Source organism: Epargyreus clarus, unplaced genomic scaffold (genome assembly GCF_041222505.1).
Source record: "Epargyreus clarus isolate Ecla_fem2 unplaced genomic scaffold, WU_Ecla_fem_2.2 ptg000015l, whole genome shotgun sequence".
In the NCBI taxonomy this organism is placed as follows: Eukaryota; Metazoa; Arthropoda; class Insecta; order Lepidoptera; family Hesperiidae; genus Epargyreus; species Epargyreus clarus.
Window position 1 is genome coordinate 10,681,540 of NW_027332223.1, and position 22,161 is coordinate 10,703,700.

At 33.9% G+C, this 22,161-nt stretch overlaps 1 protein-coding gene across 1 annotated transcript in view; it reads right to left on the bottom strand.

Moving 5' to 3' along the window:
• Positions 1–22,161, bottom strand: part of LOC140748014 (uncharacterized) — a 204,348-nt gene that overhangs the window by 86,897 nt on the left and 95,290 nt on the right. Inside the window, exons 3-4 of the mRNA XM_073080696.1 lie at positions 9,997–10,055; positions 459–519 (exon numbers count right to left, since the gene is read on the bottom strand). Of these exons, the coding sequence (XP_072936797.1) occupies positions 459–505 (47 nt within the window). The 5' untranslated portion in view covers positions 506–519; positions 9,997–10,055. The remainder of the gene's footprint in view (positions 1–458; positions 520–9,996; positions 10,056–22,161) is intronic.

Genomic DNA, 22,161 nt, shown 5'->3' on the forward strand with positions numbered 1-22,161 from the left:
ATAACATGTGCCAATTACGCTAAGTGCCAAATCATGTCTAGAAAGTGTTTTGGATATAATATTTTGGTGAGCAATGGCATTGTGACACATTTAACACGCAGATAAGAAATATTCTTCACTTCTAAGTTATTTAGATAACTTACTGGACTCCATTTATGTCGGACAAAACATTTCAGTCTTTATTTCTTTAGTTTGTCAGACATTTTTTTGTTTTGTAATTATTGACGACATTTACTTACTTATATCAATAAAATAATCCTAAATTATCAATAATAATTATGATCCATTCTCACCCACTAAGCTTGATAGCTCGTAACTAAATCTAAATCAGTAGTTTTTGTAAAGATATATCCTCCTTATAATTGCTTTTCATCTTTCACTTATTACTGCTATTAACACTAGCGTAATGAGGCACAAGGGTGGTAGATTTAATCAGCAGGATTTATGTAAGTACTTACTCAGCTCCATTTTTTCCTCCCCTATGCAGCATGCCCGCTCGTGCCATCTCAGGCCCACGCCCTGCAAAAAAACAGATCATCCATTAACGCCGATATGTTCACGACTTTTCCGGATGTTTTCAGTTACACTTACTAAAGACCCTACTACCTACCTAATTAAATAACAAACCCCTCTTTATATTGGGATAGTTTTCTAATGTAGCAACGTTTGCTGTTGAGTTTAAGTCATTAAAATATTTATGAATAATAAGTTCATAAGTCAACTAAGATATGTGTGATATAAGTAAAATTTTTAAATGGATTGGAGCCGTATTATTTTCGAAACAAAGCTTCTAACAAACGAACAGAACAATTTACAAATACGTAGTGAACGATTAGAATTTCGTACTCTCTCACTTTTCTTATTTTTCTAAATAAGCTTTCACAAATGTTAAGAAATATGGAAAATATTAATACGGTTATTGATAAGAAAAACATTTTAATTACTTATGATATTATGTAAACATACGAAAATCCCAACAAGATGTCTACAAATAAATCTTAAGGACGGAACTTAAAACGACGAGTGCTCTCGAGAGCGATTTACCTCAATTTGATACATTTCTCTTGAAGATTGAAGCTGTAATTTAACAGTCTAATCAGCAATCAATTTGGAGAGCTTGATATACTGCCAGTGGCGAATATTTCAACGTCGATGTGATGCACAATTTACTTCAATTACAATATTATCACAGAGCATGTCTATGAGTAGGTACCCTAGTTAGATGATCGTGGTACATCATAAAATTACTTATGCATTTTAGTTTGTCTAAGAATATGGCGAACGGATTTGGTTTTTCATTTTCAAAGTGGTATAAAAAAACAAAATACAGGAACGAAGGAAAATAGAAATAGAATAAGAAAGAAAGAAGGAAAGAAACATCTTAATTTTTAGAAGAAGCATCTATCTATTTATGTTTTTGGGTCTACGTAAATACATCTACGGGTTTAAATCAAAATTCATAAGACTCAACAAACGTCCAAAAATCTTGACTTTACACAGTCATGCGTAGGGCGGATAAAAATAAATTTCTTAAAAGCATTTAAAAATATTGTTTGTATACAGCTAGAATTGAAAAATATATATTAATTCTAAGAATGAATCTTAATAATAAGCAATTGACCAAACAAACGACATAAAACTGATTGAAAGTTATAAAATAGACAGGAATTTGAAGCAATTATTTTTCTATATCAAAGTTTATTTATTGGTATATGTTTCATCGAGTGAATAGTTTCAAATGGTGAACTTTTGGTTACGACTGAACGTTGCCGGCACGGATGGCGTTTAATAATAACCAAACTGAGAACTTTGTCATAAAATAAGTTAGAACATTGCAATAAAATTATATTGAACAGTATTTCCGCTTTGCTACCAAACTTTATAAATGTAAGTTTAGACATATTCTATATTTATTAGACTACCTGGTACTCACTGCCTGCCACAGGAGAGACCTGAGGTCGATCATGTAATACATTTCTACCTTTGAGTTTTAAGTTTAAGTTGGAATGGTTCATGTAAGTATATCTCCCTTATCACACAAACGTATTCATAACTGTACGAGTAAAATGTTACTACCCTGTTAGGTTCTAATACTAATATGTATTGTGTTTAAAATTACAGTAGGAAGTGGCATTCCACCAAAGCACCATAAACATTAGCAAACTGTTAATCACTCGGCAATTTAGTTTACAGTAAGTTAATGTAGCATTTTGAGTGTATTAATCGCGGGTTTTGTCGAGTTGTGTAATGTAGTGTAAAACGCGTGCGATAATTCGGCGAGACACGCGACGTCGCCATTATCCCGATATTCGCTAACACGTGGCCCATACTCCGGTTGATTTATCACCCATCCTGCTTATTAAACTCGAAGATATTTGCACTAATAAATTCTTTAAGTGGTAAGATATTTTTTTTGTAAAATAGAAGTAGCAAATGTAAAAGAAGCATGCGTTCCATCTGATGGTAAGTCACTGCCGCCCATGGACAGCTATAAACAACTCCAGATAAGATTAGAATTCTACCAGAGATCGGCTAGAGATGCTACCTTTTAACACTAAATTGGGTCCCTTCGAATAAATGTCTTTTCCATACCCTTCAAACCAGGATAAGGCAGCACTTAACACTTATGTTATTAGGCAGAAATAGGTGTGTTAGAAAGTAGAGGCACCATTGCCTCTAGTTTCTAACCAGAAAGGCATAAAATTCTACTATATTTATAAGCTTTTATTTAATTTATTTTGTAAGTTCGATGAATGAGAGCAAAAACAATTAATAGTTTTATGCACTGTAATGATATGGGTACTAAATGAAAGGGTATGAAGAATTCTACAAATAAAAAGCTAGGTTTTAAAAAAACGTAGATCTAGTATCAATAAAATAACCGTACAATCCTCGTATTTGTAATCGTCTAAAATCAATCACTCTGACGTAGGGTTAGAGCCCTACTTGAGGTCGGCCACAGTTGCGTTGCTACCCTTGAGGACGAAGTTGGAATGCTTAGTGTAAGTGTCTATCAATAACCACACCCTTCGAACCAGAAAACACTGCTTGGCATATAATTTATTTAAATGCAACGTACCTTACGTTGCATTTAAATAAATTTTATTAATGAATTTTAGCGCGAATATGCATTTTAGGTTAAACGGTTACTTACGAGTAAGATACTAATACACTTTAAAGTTCTAACTTTCCATGAAATATATTTGCATAATGAAAAGTCATCTTTTATCATCCGCAGCCCTCCACAGTTTGGTCGATGACGTCATGACACATGATGACACAAACGGATTCTTTCGCTTCAAGTCCTCCTAAACAATTTATTCCGTATACAGGGTGAATTTTTCAAATAGGCCTTCAGGGCCAAATATGGCTGTATACCTAACATAGTATTAACTTGTAATATCGATAAATGTAGTATGTTTATGATTTTTTTATAATATAGTAGTAGCAGACGAGCGTTCAGTCCACCTGATGGTAAGTAGCTACCGCCGCTCGTGGACATCTGTAATCAACCCCGGTCTCGGAAAAGTATGTCTCTCTTACCACACCCTTCAAACCAGAAGATAGCAGCGCTTAACACTGCTGTTATGAAGCAGCAATAGGTGTTGCGGTGGTGCCACAAAGGGTTCTTCAAAATTAGAAAGTTAGTAAGAAATATCATTTATATAATTATAATCATTTATTTATGTACATAGTATTAATTGCACGTTGTCTCAGGCTTTCCGAAAAGGCGATAATTCAGCGGCACACGACGGCGTTATCCGCAAGTCCTGAACACGTGGCCCACACTCGCTAACAATTGATTTATGTGTCCTCTGCTCCTTATTAACACGTTTATTAGATTATGGGATTATTTACGGTGTGTGGGAATACACCATGGCCCAAGGGTTTCAGTAGAAGCGTTGACAGGGAAACATGGTGGTGGAATTATGTTGGTTAATATTCAATTAGATAGGTATAACAAGAGAACCTAATAATTAAATTCATTTTTATTTTTATAATACTCGTACATTCTCTCAAAAGTTAAATCATTCATGTATTGATGTTAATACTTAATAATGCACTGTTAGCGTGGTTGTTTTAAAAGGATAAAATACATGAAAACATCGTATATTACATCTATGTATAAATGTTAACTTGTAACATGACATAAAATATTATTTATAATATACACAACATGATAATATAGAGATACTGTAAATATTTCTACACATACAAACATTCTTCATTAGCATCGAATGCATAGACAATCCATTTGATGTGCACTGTGCAGTCTATGAACATATTCTAAGCATTCATAAAATTGGTATTCACAATTCCTAAGCATAATATTTATGCAAAAAAGTAATACAAATCGTTGGTTTTAACTTCAAGGATACACACACAAAAACAGCACTCTCTAGTCTCTAGCATGTGAGCGTTGATTTATGTATCCTCTGCGTCTTATTAAACTAAGGATCTTATTTGGCTCAGGGCCATCATGACCATCCTACAATTCATACAAGTCTAATATTAAAAGACCTCCGAATAATTTACTATAGAACTGATGCTTGCTTTAAAATTTGTCTATTTACATTGTCTGCATAATTTGTTGCTTTTTACTTTTTCATTTACATATTCTAAGGAAATTTCACAACCTTTTTGGTTAAAATTACCTTGAAAATGTAATAAAATAAAGCATTATTTTTTGGATTCGTAGACATCTATCAGCCATTAAAAGTTCATAGATGGACCCCTGTCAAGAGAGGTTAGTGACCTCAGTAGATGAATAATATAGAACGAAGACGCTGCTGTTTTTTTTGTCATGCCGAAAATTAGATATTTTTTAACGGATGTACCAAATGTTTGAATGCCTATTGTCTTTATACATATACAATAATGATAATTATAAAGACTGTACAGGGCTCTATTAATAAGGAAAAAAAGCATTACTCACTTATATATACCCAAAACTAAGATCCCATGTGTGAATGCTACAGAAGTACTCCATGATATGTCCATCTAAAGCTAGTCTTACAGTATTTGAGACTATATCATGGTAAGTTAACGACTGAAGATTTTTGGAGTTTACTCCTTAAGAAACGATTTGAGTTATAAGGCCCAGTACGGAAATTTTATGAGGAGTAAAATCAAGTGTAACACGAAAAGTTGAGGCGTAACGTAGAAAGAGACAAACATATATATCCACACTGTTTGAATTCGGAGAGAGGTGAGGGGACTGAGGGGTTGTTACTAACCACACTTGAATAAAAACACACTTATATGTTCCACTGAATATATATTAATAAATTTACAAGGGGCCTCTTATAGTATCTACGAAAGGTTCTCAACAGCGTGATTCAACGGCTGTTTTAGCAGCGCCATCTAGTTTAATATTACGGAACTATCATATAAAAATTATTTGAATATTGAACACAAATTTGAATATTGAACACACACTTTACGCGCAACACCAGTGAAGTCACTGAATAGAAATGTCATAATTTTATTTTTTTGTACTAGTGACGTGAAGGAATGCGTTGTATCGGTAAAATAGGTTCACAGACTACATATTAAAAGTATTTTTAGCCACAAATAAAACATAGATAATTTAAAATAAGCCAAATACGAATATATTAATGATCCATTACAATCCCTCCTTTTTATTACAATCATCATATCCTCTCAAAAAGGAAGTAGCGTTTTTAACCAAAATATGAATCAAGAGTGCTTTTATTAATTTAAAATACAGTAAGTTCAAATCCCATATGAAAGTAATTATTACATATAAAAATAATTAGCAATATATAAAACATTAAAACGTCATTAACTAATTTGTTTACATTTTTGCATAAATTAAGTTATAGGTTTGATCATTCATAAACACTGTGAAAAATATGAACATTGGCGCCATAATATGATTAACAATCTTTTAAGAACGTTTTTAAAGAAGAGTAACATATAAAATCAGTAAGCAATTGAATAAGATATAATATTAGCAAAATAAGTTTTTAACATAAAGAGGCTTTTGTAAGTTACTGATATATTAATTTAACTTATAAAAATGGATGCATTATTGATCAGCACCATCTATCAACGATAAACGGGCAAAATCAAAACAGTATTATTTAATATTTATTACAGAATTATTGCTAATGAATTATGTTCAAAATAAGTTATATAAAATTAGCAATACGTTTTAAATGAATTCTAGAATTATAAAACATTCAGAAACAATCCAAATTACATATAATAACATGTTTATTGAGTCTCATATAAATTGCATCCGTAAATTGCATCCGTAAATTGCAACAAGGATATTTTATAGATGGCAAAGAAATTATAATTATTAAGTTTTAAGTTATAAAACGTTTAACATTGTTTTAAATATAAATAATTATATTATATTAAAATTTACTTTAATATAAACAATTATATTAAGTTACCATTATAATATTTGGAACCAAAATACATAGATTGATAAACTTGTAAACTTACAATTTATAAAACTTGCCACTAGATGGCGCTATTATACCCATGCGCCCATATATACATCTATATACAACGTACATAAACAGCAACCTAACCATCAAGTTTTAATGTTTTGATTTTAAAGTTTTCTTGTACTTCTATGCATTGATACGTGTATTTTTATGTACTATTAAACAAATCATCAAGTGATTAAAGTTGAAAAAATATTTGAAAAAATATGCAAGAAATTGATTTAGATGATAATGAAGAAGAATCCAAAAACACACGGATGCGGTTAATTGGTATTTTCTATTCGATATATATCATAATTATCGTTCGTAAGGAGTAAACTCCAATCGTGCGTCGTAGCTGACACGCACACACTTTTTTTTTTTGCTTTTGTATATAATTCATCTATTTAAGTATACGATTAGCTTTGATCTTTATCTAAGTGTTATTTATTATACGCATGTTCATGTGGTTTGCGGTCACACCTTGGCACTATTAAATTGTCATGCATCATCCTCTTAGTTATGCATAGCTTCCTGACGTGGCAGCATTGATACTACATGGTAAATGGGTACATCTACATATATATAACATAGGGCGGAATTCCAGGGGTTATCGTAAACCAGGTCAAGTAGGTAGTTATATATAGAACGCACTTTTCAAAACTGTACACTTGACTGACTTTATTATGCAAAGGGATTTCGGGAACTTTAGTACCGGCACTATCAGCCGATCTGTCACGTGATCCGCAAATAGACGTATGTAAGATTGATGTCTACGGATAGATACCAAATTGTGCTTCCGCGTTGCACCTAATATTTTTATTTTGATTGTTTAATTTTCTTTGTATTCATATCGTCAACTATTCCGATGTCTTTCATACCGACTAACCAAAAATTTCTGTCTACGGCGTAGCGAACATTTTTGGTTAGTTAGTATGCGTTGACTCTACGCCAATTGTAAAGCATTTTGATCTTATTGTTACGCTGTGATAACTGATAAGTGAGTTGGTGGAAAAATAACGATCGGTGTAAAATTTATTCTTTCCACTAATAAATAATAATTTGCGAAAGTTCATTTAATTTCCGGCAAACGGACGTATTTTTTATAGTTGTTTCGGTAAACGGATATCGGATGTCAAGTGGTAATTAAGACGAAATCCAATTAAAACATGAATCACATTCGATGTCAACTGCAGGTGCATCGCTATCTCTGGGGACTATTTGGAACACACTATAGGAACATGATAATAAATATCGATCAAACATTTGGAGCTAATACTAGCAGGATTAAAAGGTTTCGTCAGCACCAGTTTCTGTATTTTTTACACTGAAAGTTTAACATCGTAGGGACTTGCCTAAAACATCTTATTTCAGCTTATCTTCAAATAATCTTCATGTCAAGTAGCCGTACATTCAACAATACAACGTTATCTTTTGTACGCACGTATCCTGAATCGGTATTGAAGATATCTAAACATTCTTCATAGGTAAATAAGTTCTGCTAAGCAAACTGCAAAAAGCAGTGATAGCCTAGTGGTTAAGAAACGCGGTCTCTCGATCGAGGGGTCCGAGGTTCAAACCCCAGGCACGCACCTCTGATTTTCAAATTTATGTGCGTATTAGAAATTAATTATCGCTTGCTTAAACGGTGAAGGAAAACATCGTGAGGAAACCTGCATACCTGAGAGATATATAATAAAAAAAAATAATCTCACAGGTATGTGAAGTCTACCAATACGCACTTGGCCAGCGCGGTGGACTATAGCCTAATCCTTCTCATTATGAGAGGAGACCCGTGCCCAGCAGTGGGACAGTAATGGGTCGTTGATGATTGATGAAGCAAACTGCTATCCGGACATGATTACCTCGTACATGGATATTTAAAAGTTACTGTTTTTAGGTTTGAAGGGTATCGTAAGGGACTCAGGGGTAATATTTCTGGTCGAGCTTGAGTAGGACAGATCTTAGCTAGGATTGATTGCAGATCCCAACGGGCGGAAGAGGCCATTTATTTTCAAATGACATACGAGTATATTATAGGAGTAGCACGCGCAAATTATTTCTATAGAAAAAAATGTTTATTTCTTTTGAACATAAATAACAAGCGCATCTAACATACGAGTACGCTCAGTGCAGAGAGGACATAAGCCTAAACACTTCATCTATATGCGAAATAACAATACGCGATGTCCCAGATATCGCAGTCTTGAAAATATTCAAAGCCCGGTTTGTTGTGCCTCCCTCGCATCAAATCCGTTGGCATGGCAACCGAACGCAATATGATTGCGGGGAGAACGCCATTTTACGATACAGTTTGATATTACATTTGTTTACATTTGAATTTCGAATGTAAGCGTAAAGTGAAGTAGTTCCTTGTCGAAAACAGAAATGAGAAATTCATAGATTGCGTCGTTATGTGTAGTACAACTAAGGTAGGATATCTTCGTGGACTAAGTAGATTTGCTGTAGTTTCGCTCTGTTCAAGTAAGTATATGTACCGACTGGCTATCCTTTATAGGAAACTATTAACGCCCGCGGATTCGCGTGCGTTTAAAAAACATAATATGACATACATATAACTGAAAATTTGTACCTTCATTGGAATGACAGTGGCGCCTTCGATCGAAAATGGTGTAACCAAGTTAGAAACCTTCGTGGCACAACAACTTTGCTAAAGATCATCACATGATCAAATGCATAGTTTACCATTCTATAAAGGACATACAGATAAACATTCGTTTTATATACTATATAGATGTTTAATGCGATATGCATTTCTGAAAGCAACCGCAAATACGACCGAATCCATATCTAAGATCAAAGATGCATTACTAGAAGTTCTACCTACGTTTAAAGTTTGTTGGAATAACTCGTGCGCTAATACGTTCTTCACGAGGAAAATCTGGCTAAATCACATGTTAGGTATACGTGCTCATGTATATCATAGGGACTATATTTATGCAGTGGAATCTAAAATAAATTTTCTAGTATATTTTGTAGTTTTATAAACCTGTACTTTAAAAAAGCGTTATTTCACATTTGTGAAACAATAAACAGGAGTCAAAATAAATCTCTTAGCACTCGAAGGACCAGGAACCGTCAAACGAGAGGTTACTAATTCCATCGAGTATGGGTAAGTTTCGGGTATTCTCTATTCAGGATTACTTACAGGTTTTGTTTTGATTAATTGACTATATTGGTAATTTGACAGTTGACCCTTTTATATGTGGCTTTTATATGGTATTACGCCCATTCCAAGAAAATATTTTGAGAATTAAAAACTTTAGCATTACTTACAAATATCTGTTTCAGACGGACCATGTTAGTGAAATATACGAGTAGGTACTAATGAGTCCTTTATAAACTAGACCTTACTCTCTTTTATAACTGTAACAGGTCCGAAACTTTATTGATGGATGTCATTGATGTACCGCCGACTAACGCTGCTGCTACTGATATACGGTAAAATAGATGCACTATAAACATACTATATTAGTACACAAAAACACTAACTACGATTACATTTAAGTATTACCTGGACGTCCGGTCCGGTGGTCGGTAGTGCGGTATTTTAATTTGGTTCATTCCAGATATCTGAAACAATAACACATTTCATAAATAAATATTGTTTAGTTTTAAAGTCATCAGCCTTAATGTAACGTAATTATGAGCATATTTTATTCAAATTAATTATAAAGTAAATAAGAAGATACAAGTTAGAGTCAATATTAAAAGTACTTTGTAAATAATTGTTCTTAAATATTAAACACATAATTATTAAATATACATACTAGAAGTAACCGATATATCTTTAGCCATATACTACGAGTTCTGGTGAACATTATTGAGTATAAAACGAATTGACTTATTTATTTTACGGGACTTGTAGAATGACTTTAACAATAATCGTAGAGTAAAAGACGTATACCTGTTAGAAAATTGAGAAATTTAAGAGTCAAATTATAAAATCGAATTACGAAGGTTCTAACACCTTTTAAAAATACTAATAACCAATACTGTCATGAATATAATCATACATAAATTATCCTCATACTATGTAGTTGAGATATATGCATTAATGCGCTTACGTTTTCTTTTCATACAGATTTTCATTCAAAATAAATGAAACGCTTTTATTACCATCATAGGGTTGTTAATTAAGAATAATAGGTATGTAATTAAAAGCTTCACTTTGCCGCTAACAGCAGACGGATACTGCACTTTTTTAATATTTCATTCATTCTCAGCGCAAATGAATGTTCCGTTTCAAATTTAAAATTCACGGTATCATTAATAATGGACAAAATTTAAATTATACACTACTGGAAAAAATTAAGGGATCAAAAAAAAATTCCAAATTTTTCGGTAGTTTTCAACAGGCCGTAACTTTGAGAGAAATGGTCGTACAGGAAATAAAAAAAAGGAAATTGTAGCTCCAAGTGTCTAGTTTTTGGATTAGAACTTCAAAATTTTGTAGCATCCGCGGTTTCTGAGTAATCGTAGAAAAACCAGCAACAAAAAAAATTTCAAAATTGTTTTTTTTTTGGTCTGGAAAATTTTTTTTCGAAAAAACAATGGACAGTCGTTAAGGCGAATTTATTTAAGTTCTTGAAACCCATCTTTAACTTTCTGTACGATCATTGGTTGCTGAGATATCGATAATCAAAGACAAAAAGATCCTTTTCCATTTGAAGACCGATATCTCAGCGAGGAGTGGACGTATCAGGGTGTTTAAAAAAAGAAATTAAAGCTATATGAACAAAGTATCCGATCCTTATGGTGGTTAAGCTAAAAAAAATTTTTCCACGCCCGTAGACCGAAAAAAAAACTAAAAAAAATTTTGAAATTTTTTTTGTTGCTGGTTTTTCTACGATTACTCAGAAACCGCGGAGGCTACAAAATTTTGAAGTTCTAATCCAAAAACTAAACACTTGGAGCTACAATTTCCTTTTTTTTTATTTTCTGTACGACCATTTCTCTCAAAGTTACGGCCTGTTGAAAACTACCGAAAAATTTGGAATTTTTTTTGATCCCTTAATTTTTTCCAGTACTATATAATTAATGAAAATGCCATTGTTCTTGATTTACCTAAATGTTTGAATTAGCTCTTGTGTAAAAATTATGTTTGCTAATCGTATACATGTTATCTTTTAATTTATTATTAAATATCACAATTACAAATAAATATATTCTCTTTAATTTACGTAACTGTAATTGGAAGTAACCTTGGGGTAACTTTTGCATATCAATCTATCATCTCATTTAAAATATCTATTTCTCTATAGAAACTTCTATAAGTTTAAATACATGTTTAAGTAGGTGATTCAAGAAATTAATAGCATCTATTCGTAACTATATTTATACTTAAAGCGTAATTTTGTCTTTGTTTTTAGATTTTTTCCATGTACTCGTAAATACGATAGTTTCCCACGACCACAGCTGTGCAGGGGAGCCCGGCCCACATACACCACCTGTTTACGAATCATTTTATTAAATATCCCCATACATTATAATTACTGTTTAATCAATAATGTATTGCAGATTGCAGATGATTTCTAAAACTCGTAAAAGTCACAGTTTAGAAACTGATTTTTAACCTCAGATAAATAACTTCATTTGAGTTTTTAACCTAGTATTTTGAGAAATTAGAAGCAGTTCTCAAGTGCTGGTTTATACGTAAGTAGGTACTTACCTTATCTTCTATTTAAATTATTACTTTGTAGTAATCTTGAAGTCAGTGTTTCTTGTTCACGATTTTTAACAAGAGTAAAGATTTGAAATGTAGAAAAAGAAACAAGTTGAAAAAATAAAATTAGATATACCTTCACTATTTCTCTTTTAGATTCTATTTACTGTACGTGTTTGAAACAACCCTAGAGATATTAACACGTGCATATTGGGGTGACATTCCCACGGTCGCAGCCGGCTCCTGGTAACCCGAGTCCCGGTGACCCATATGGACGCTGACCTGTTCGCTTCACTTCACTTCTACCAACTGCACTTTTCAAAGTGATATTGTTTAGAAGTGTAAGGTTAGGTGTGCTTTTGAAAGTTAAAATGGCTTTGTTCAATCAGTGTCAATTTCTTTATTTGCATAAGGATAAGGTACATAAAATGATCTTAATTTATAAATTACATCGTCTCTTATTCTACCTTTATAAGGTGTGCAAATTATCATTATATTGTTACAAAATAACATCATTATTACAATTAATTTATTAAAATATATTATTGTTCAAATAGCTAAAAAATATACATATATATAAATATATATCAGACCGTCGGTACTTTGTTGTTTAATAATAAACACTATTCAATGATAAATAATAATGTTTAGTCATAAGTATTTCTATTTTTTTATTTAAAATATTCATCGATATTCACGTATTGGTTTTCTATATTTCAGAAGAGGTATTGACGCTTATTAATACATATCTTCACGACGCGATATTGAAGGTTTTTTTTAAAGAGATCAGTAAAAAAATTACACTTTCGCAGAAAAATCGTATATATTTTAAGAAACTTTTCTACAAATATAAACTAAATGTTGAATATTGATTAATAAAAAACTTTATCCTCCAATCCTCCAGTCACTTGGGTGGCTACTTGCTACCAATAAGCTCAATGGCTAACCACATCGATATCTTCGATAATATTTTGATTAAAAACCTCTTCTCCGCAAAAAGTTTACCGATTTGTTGATAGACTCGTCGCGTATACTTGAGAGTCGACGAGTCGGCGCACCGCATAAGAGCTCCTTTACGATCACTCAGCACCAAGGATTTTCATACAACACCTGTGACTGACATAAAATATTTTATAGGCTACAAAGTGCGCCACACGAAGCTTTGAGCGGTTTAGTTTTCCGGGAAACATATCGTTTAATTTTTGGGATGAATAAGTCGTTATGGTGGTATATTAACTTTATTGCGACCGCAAAAGAAATAACGCAGGAGTTATACGAAATGAAAAACGAATAAGCGTTGCGACAGTAACATGTGCAATTTATTATATTCAGGCCTGTATTTAAGGCCTTGTAATTTTTTTATCATTTGCTAACATGGTCAATTATTCAATGTATGTAAACTACTGCATCTTTGTCAAAACTACACATATGTCTGCCTTATAACAGCAATGTAGTGCTGTGTTTTCGTTTGGTGAATAATTGTAATAAGGCGACACACATTCGACGCGTTATAACTTAATCCTGGGTAGCAACGCATCTGTGGTCGTCCTCAGTGATGGTTCCAATCTAATCTGAGGTTCTTTACAGTGGTCCATGGACGCTAGTGGCCACACCATCAATAGGTGGACTGCATGCTCGTCTACTACTTCTATATTGCAAGAAAGATCTTGTAGCAGTCCTTGAGTGTAGTGTTTTGTTATAAAACTACTCTTTATGCGACAGACCTCAAGAAGGAAATATATTGGTTAATCACAAATTGGTAGACTATTACGTTCTATATATAGAGCAGGTCCGATACCCGATATCCTCCAGTAAACACTCAATATTATGTGAAATGGACGCCCAAGTTCCATAACATGATTCAAACAATGTACCGTACTGAGCAAACTAAACATAAGTTACTTTAGGCCACTCCACATACGGAACTCGCATGATACTTTGATATAAGCGTCACTTAGCTACAACTTCCTAAGGAACGTCTTATAACTAATCTTTCCACTTAGCCACGCTGCGATGGACTCAATGACTCTTTAAGTGAAGTTGGCACTATTCCACTGGCCACAGACACGAGAAAAGCTAATAAATGTTTCCGAATTCGAAGCTACCTTGCACGGGCTTTAAAAGGGTCTTCTTAAAGAATATTAAGTACTAGTTTTTGCCCGCGGCTTCACCCGCGTTTAAAAGAAATTAATATTATATGACGGCGCATCCCTAGCGCCATCTATTAAGCTGTGACGAAACAAGATTGTCAGCTGGCAGTCTAGCGGAGCGTCTTGTCGATGGAGCGCCGCCACTAATATTTTAGAGGGGTATAAAAAAAGGCGGGAAGAAGGGGGCGCACCACGTCTTAGACGAATCGCTATTGTTTCGCTTAATTTTTCAATTATCTTTGTTTTCTAATACAATTGTTTGTGTGTGTGTTTGTGTATGTGTGTGATGTGTGATATTTTCAATAATTGGGAACTGATCTTGCTAATTTAACGTGCATAACTTTATTGGAATAAATTAACTTTTGGTTTTGTGATCTTGCTTGCAAATAATTTTAATCGCCCAAACACCCACGTAAGACGCTATGGCCAACCCTGATGTAGGCGGGCAACCGTCTATATATATACTAACATACATAAAACTGAAAAATCGTACCTTCATTGGAATGGCAGTGGCGCCATCTGGCGAAAATTGGTCGTACCAACTCTGAAACCTTCGTGGGCTCATGGACAACAACTTTGCTAAAGATAATCACTTGATCAAATGTATAGTTTACGATTCAATTCTTACTAATATCGATTAAAATAATCGATTTTTTGGTCCAAAAGATCGATTCTCCGATTAATCGATCTTAGATCGCCATCCCTACTTCCCGTGGGATTTCCGGGATAAAAATTATCCTATGTCTTTTCTCGGGTCTCAGACTATCTTTGTACAAAATTTCATTAAAATCGGTTCAGTGGTTTAGGCGTGAAGAAGAGACAACCAGACAGACAGACAGACAGACAGACAGAGTTAGTTTCGGATTTATAATATTAGTAAGGAGTAAGGATTTTTCTAATGAAAGCTGCAAACTAACTTTGTAAGACTGAATACCAAACGAGCATGCAGTCCATCTGATAAGTAGTCACTGCCATCCATCTGCATTTGTAAACAATCTCGATTAAGACGGGTCTAATCGATGGATTACGTATGCTCTACTGTTTCCGATGACTAAGTTGAAATGATGAGGCTATTAGTACGTGTGATCCATCCATCAAATTTACATGATATTTACCTGTAAGGGTATGTTTTTTTAATTATTTTATATTTTAATTGTGGTGAGTAGCGATCTAGCGAGAAAGTGTATAAATAGAATAGGATAATATATTTTTTAGAGAATAAGGTGTCATAAAATGGATTGTCAGAAAAAATAAATCTTTTAGATTAAATAACAACTCCATTCTTGTATAAAATAGTCTTTCAGGAATAATGAACCTACATACCTATAGCCTAGCATATACAATCCGTCTAAAGTCGAATAAGCCGGTGATATAGTCGACAAATAAAACTGCAAGCATTTAATATACATGTAAAAACGTTTGCTCATTGATAGTACTACTGAGCAAATACATGAATGTTTACATCCGGACTGTACGCAAATAGTTTGCTATTTGGACCGCGCGGCGGACGTAGCATTTGTAGGTGGTCATCAGTTTATGTCCGCCAACACAGCGAATCGATACGGAGTTATGAAGGAGAACAGGAGTACATATAATTTAAAGCGGCGGGATAAAGGTATGCGGAGCACGCGACCTCTATAAGTATTACTATAAGTAAGTAAATTTTGTCAGCAAAAATCAAATTGATTTTAATTAAATCACTGACATAATATGTTATTATTAAAGTCATTATACATTAATATTCTTAATTAATGTAATTTTGGGTATATCTTAGTTAAGATGTTTACTGTAAAAAAGTCTACGTTGCACGCAAATGCAAACCATAAATCGATACAACAATAGAGATTACACACCCCATGTACACAAATACAAAAATACCAAGTACTTCTACTACATCTAAATTCAATAAAAGGATCTTACAACAAAGGGTTTACATAAAATATTCACCATATTTTTTGTCTAGAGATAAAACTTTTACGAACGGGTTTTAATATTAAAACCTATGCTGTAGGTGTGAGAATTTCTCAATAAAAACATGAATGAATAAATATTTGCTGTGCTATAAATTTACGATTCGACCCATTTTATGGTTTGACCCAAATAGGCGTTACTATTTCATAGACCATAAAATACTAAAATGGTCTATGAAAGTTAACAAGCATAGTTTGCTTGCGGTGTTAATTTTCTGTTACATCCTGTGTACTGGCCCAGTTGGTCTCCGCAATGACTAGTTGTATTAGATTAGTGCTCTGTGGTAACTAGTACGAAGTTTAGTTCAGAATAGTTAAGCCGGTGACTTCTGTTTACTGAATAATTAGGTACTGTATTAATACACTGTACGCTAACTGCAACGAGATTTATTACGAATGGTGAAACAGTGTTTGGTACACCCAAATATTTCTGAATAATTGTACTTACTGTTTCGTACTCTGAACTCATCAGGTTCAATATATATGCAAGTAATTTATATATTTTGTTGACAATGTGTTCTTCTGTATTTGCTTATCGAAGTTTTTTGTGTTAGAAACGTACAAAATGACATTCCCCTGGAATTCCTAGGGCCCTAGACATAGGGCTCTTTAAGATGCAAAAAGAGTTCACCGTCAAACCGCAATCCATTGGCGACTCCTCGATTTTTCAAATGTCTATAAGCGACGGTGAATATCGGCTGATATTCAGACTGGCTAGTCTTACCATTCAATTTAATTTAAAAAATACACGTTTGCCCTCTCCAGCGTGCAAGTATAAGCAAAATTATTGAAGGTCTTTAGTTTATTATCCTATATCGTACATTACTTCAGTTCAACAATGGTCATGTTAGTATTAGAACCAGCCGTGCGGGAACTTTTCAACTTGATCAATAAAACAAAAGAGGGATGGGCTATAACTCTCAATGCTATCCTTTGCGCCCTAGTTAACAAACAACGTGTTATAGTCACTTGTGCTAGGAGTTCCTGTTGCGTCCAGCTCAGCTGGGATATAAAAGTAGAGGAAATGTTACTTTTATACATAAAACTTTCCTTTATTTTCATGTATGTACAGTATGTGTGTACGTTTTATATTCGGAGTGAGTTCAATAGTAAACAAGACAAGAATTTAAGAAAAATAATGAGTAGTCGTCGTCAACTCACTGCTCACGGATCTCCTCTCAGAATGAAAACCATTAGGCCATAGTTTACCGAGCTGGCCAAGTGCTTTTTGGTAAATGTTAAGTTTTCATGATTAGAAGCCTGTCATCAAATCCTTCATGCATATTAGGTACTAGTAGCTAGTCCCATATAATTCGCAAAAAATGCTAACATTTGGTTCAGAAAGCGAAATATTAATACGTTTAGACATAGCCAGTTTGTATGGCTGACATATCTATATATCATACTCTACATATCATACGAGTTTGATATGTAGAGGAATTTCCACGCATTGTAATAGAATCAGGTATTGGTGTCGATTTCATTCCATTTACCACGACCAGATCGCTAAATAAAACCAAAAGGAGAATTCGCCATAACTCCCAGTCTTTCGTTCTATATCCGCAGTCACCGTCGCAAAACTCGGAAACAATAGCTGTTATGAATGGGCCATGTGGAGACCAATTTAGCTCCGGTTACCGCATGTACCTGGTAAAAATAAAATTGGCAAAGTGCAACTCGAACTCCCACATGCGGGTTCCGTACCACCAACATTTTCATATTTTTTATTTTTAGTATTTGTTGATATAGCAGCCACTGAAGTAAATACATTGTGAAAATTTGAACTGTCTACTTATTACGGTTCAATAGATAAAGCACAAAAGTCGAGAAATAGCGGTTTATTTTATGGCGAACCTCTAAATTCTTTTAGAATTTGCTGTTATAGCGGCCATATATTATACGGCCTATTATTATACATACTCTGTAAAATTTTAAAGTGTCTTTCTAAATATTACGGTTCAGGAGATAGAGCCCTGTGAAAGACGGACATACGGACAGACGGCCAGACGGATAGACAGCGGAGTCTTAGTAATAGGGTTCCGTTTTTACCCTTTGGGTACGGAACCCTAAAAACCACAGGGGATTCGTTATAACAGCGTTTTGTCCTATATTCAAAGCCTGCCTGTCAGCAATAACAATGCTATTACTATCGACTGTGGTAAGTCGACCAGCTAGCTCGTGTGGCTTCCAACTAAATAAAACAACTCAGGAATAGGGACAGGGTGTCAATTGAAATCAATTATTGTATGTACTAGTGGAAAACGTGGCTCTGTCTACGTCAAATTGGATATTAACATTTGTTGCTTTCCTGCAAATATTGTGCCTATAAAATGTAATAAAGTTCCCTTATGGCCGCTATAAGTGTGATACAAATAATAGTTTTCGAGTTTAATTTTCAAATATAATTAGCAATCATTAAGACGGGTATCACCGGCATTCAAATAAAAAAAAATCAAATCAATTTTTTTTATTCAAAATAGGTTCACAGAGCACTTTTTGAATGTCAATACAACTACCACTACTTCACAAGGTGTTTCGTTATGAAGAAGAAGCATTAAAATATGCAATAGAGTAGAAGCAGTTACAGTAGCTTTTGGAATACGTGTTATTTTAGTTTCTTAATTCTTCGGAGTATAGTCCGAGCCTCAAATCTTTAGTTACTCGTACTTCCTACTTTAGGCTGGACGATGAATGTGATGGCGTTTTCAGTCACATTATTGGCATTAAAGAAAAGCTAGTTTGACTATGTGCAATATTTCTGCCCTTTAGTATTAGTGTAGCAGTACCCATAAGAAAAGACTACACCACATTTCTTAAAATGTTCTTGAACAAAAACAGAATTTCCCTAAATAGCAAAGTGCTTAAATAAGAATGATTGACGTAAAAAGCCTCTGCTTAAAATAGCCGTTTAAACGCCCCGTTGTGACTAAAATATCAGCATTGCTATTCATTCCTGTCATAGATGCACAAAGAGAATGGAATATAATACCAGAGGCAGTGTTTAAAAGCAGTGAAGTTGAGCTTCTTATCAGGCCGCCTGCAGCGCGCCGCAATCTGATTTGCGGGCGGTTGTCTGCCCAACACTGCCTTCTATTTAAGTTTTAGTGAAGAATTCTCGGAAAATTATTTTTGAACGTAATTAAAATCGATTTTGTGGAAGGTACCTGGAAACATTATGACGAATATAATTTTGCTTTTTTGAGTTCGAAATATGTTATAAGTGAATAAGAAGAATAGGTATGATGACAATGAATCAAGTCAAGTATCGTATCGTATCGCATGGTATTTGCATGTCCACCAACAGCTGCTATCCATTTGAGTTTATCACTGGAAAAATCCCAATATTACATTTACACTTCTAGAGACTGACAAATAATTCTACGAAACGAGTTGCTGCTACAAACATCTTAAGGCAGAAAAAAAATATATAATTTTACATTCACGAACATTAATGACACGATACACTCAAACACACACGCACCACATTAAAAGCATTATTAATTACATAAAAATATAATATACGAACTAAATAAGCAATTAATTTTATTTTTATTATGGCTTAATACAATACTTAAGTTAATTTCAATGATTGGTACAGATTACGATTAGCTTCAAGATAACATTTCTCTTGAACGTGATCTTTTGGTCGTAAAACCAAACATTAATCTGAAAGTCGGCGTTGAATGAGATAGTAAAAGTTTTTATGGCTATCTCAGCCGCAATGGAGTAACTGAAACTATGTAGTTACCTTCAAAACACACTAAACCGAAATACTTTGGTGCTAGAACTGCTGAAGTTTTAACTGTAATTATTTTTATATCGTCCTCAACGCTTTACTTTTTATAATATAGCAGACGAGCATGCAGTCTACCTGATGGTAACTCGCTATTGCCGTCGATGGACATGTGTAATCAACCCCACATAGGATTAGAATTCTTCCTAAGATCTTGCTAACCAAGTCCGATATGATAGACTTCAAAGTACTTCAGACACCTTTAGGAACTTTTTTTAGAACTATCAGGCGCCTAAGTTTCTTAACGAAGTTTTCCATCACTCGTAGCAAGTGATAACGGTGTAATACATAAGTTCGAAAAAGCGGTGTCATTTCTATTTTTTTTTTGTTTGACAGATGGAATATTTATAATAGTCGTAAGTATGAAAGCGTTTATTTACATGCTGGGTTGCCAGTTCCAAGCCGTTGCCAAGTTTCTGGATCTTATCAACCTTATTTTAAGATGTACGAACTATGTATTACATCTGTTGTATGATTTTATCAGTACTAGTGTGAAAACGTTTAAGTATAATAATAATCTAATATTAAGTTAGCACAACTTCTATAAAATAAAAAATACTACGCTTTGAAGATTCAAAATTCCACATCAAAAAAATCTGATCAAAAATATCTATTTGTTGTACTTAGTAATTATTTATACATAGCTTGTATCTCAATACAAATGGCTGCTAAATGTCTTTTACCCAACCTGCCAACGCTTATATAGTCAAATGTGCACAAATTGTTTGCTTTTCATCACAACGCTATATAATCACTTAATACTCTTCTTCATATTTTTGCGTTCTTTCCACGGATATAAGAGCATTTCAATACCATTAACTTCCCTTTTATGAGTCAAAGGTGTGCTTTGACTGTTAAAAATCCTATTATGGGGCCCATTTTTTATAAATCAAAGGTTATTTTGGATACGTCGGTGAAAGTGGCATTATGCCAAGTGCAAAGTAGACTTCAAAAGGCGTGTATCAAAAATGAGTGTTTCCACATAGAGGGAAGGGCGTCAGGGAGGCACCCTTAGCGAGGGCTTGGTAACTAGCTCAAATTTTGTGTTGTAGCACCTACTCTTGCACGTAAAACGAAAGGCACTTCTTAAATATGGGATTTCCTAAACTTTGCAGTCTCCTAAGCTTAATAAACCCTAGCATATGAGTAGATTTATATATGTGATATGTATGTATTTATTTATTTGATACGGAGCAGAATAAATTCCACCGTAAATATCCACCGTTTCAGCACCTTTTAAGGAAATGAACCTTAAATGGAATCGTATTAGAATTAATGAAAACAGGATTTAGTGGAAATGGCCACATAAATTAACAGACGTGATGGATAACACTCGTTGAGCGCCAAGAAATGTAATAGAAAATACAAGTAAAACAGGGTATCTGCAAATCTCTATGGGTACCATTTATTATAGCGCCGTCTAAGCATTGGCTATTTGCTTGGAGATTTGAAAGCGGATTTCGAATAGTTATTTCATTGTTTAAAGAGCTATTGTACGTGAATAAAACCGCTACTTCAATATATTCATAAGCTCATTGAGCTGTTCTTAGTTGGGACGATACGACACGGGATAGTACTGACACGGCACGAGGCCGATAGCCAGCAGATATTTTTGATCGTCAATGACACGACAGACTTTTGAATCTTAATTATTTATTAAGTGAAAGGTGAAGGATGACAGCCCACTGTTATGCGACTACGGATGTCGTTGCAGTTGCCGTGCCGTTAACGTCCCAATAAAGAAGACTTAATTCGTACAAAGCTGAATATAAATTCTATTTGTCGAGGTTGAAACCGGCACATTTATACTTATTAATTCGACATGCTGTGCACGACATTATGAGTAACTCATGCGGTACGGTTGAGCAACCAATGTTTGCCTGTTCATGTATTTTGGTTTCTTCAAAAGAGATCGTGACGTGGAAGAAATTTTGTATATATATGTGTAACGACGGATCTCCATGTTCGGTTATAATTCAGTCAAGGAATTTTTATCTTTCCCTATATGCATAACAATATTTATTTTAAAAGCAGCGTGATTTTTACTTTCAATAATTAATTTAATTTGGCTTTAGGTGCAACATATGGTCTTAATATTGGT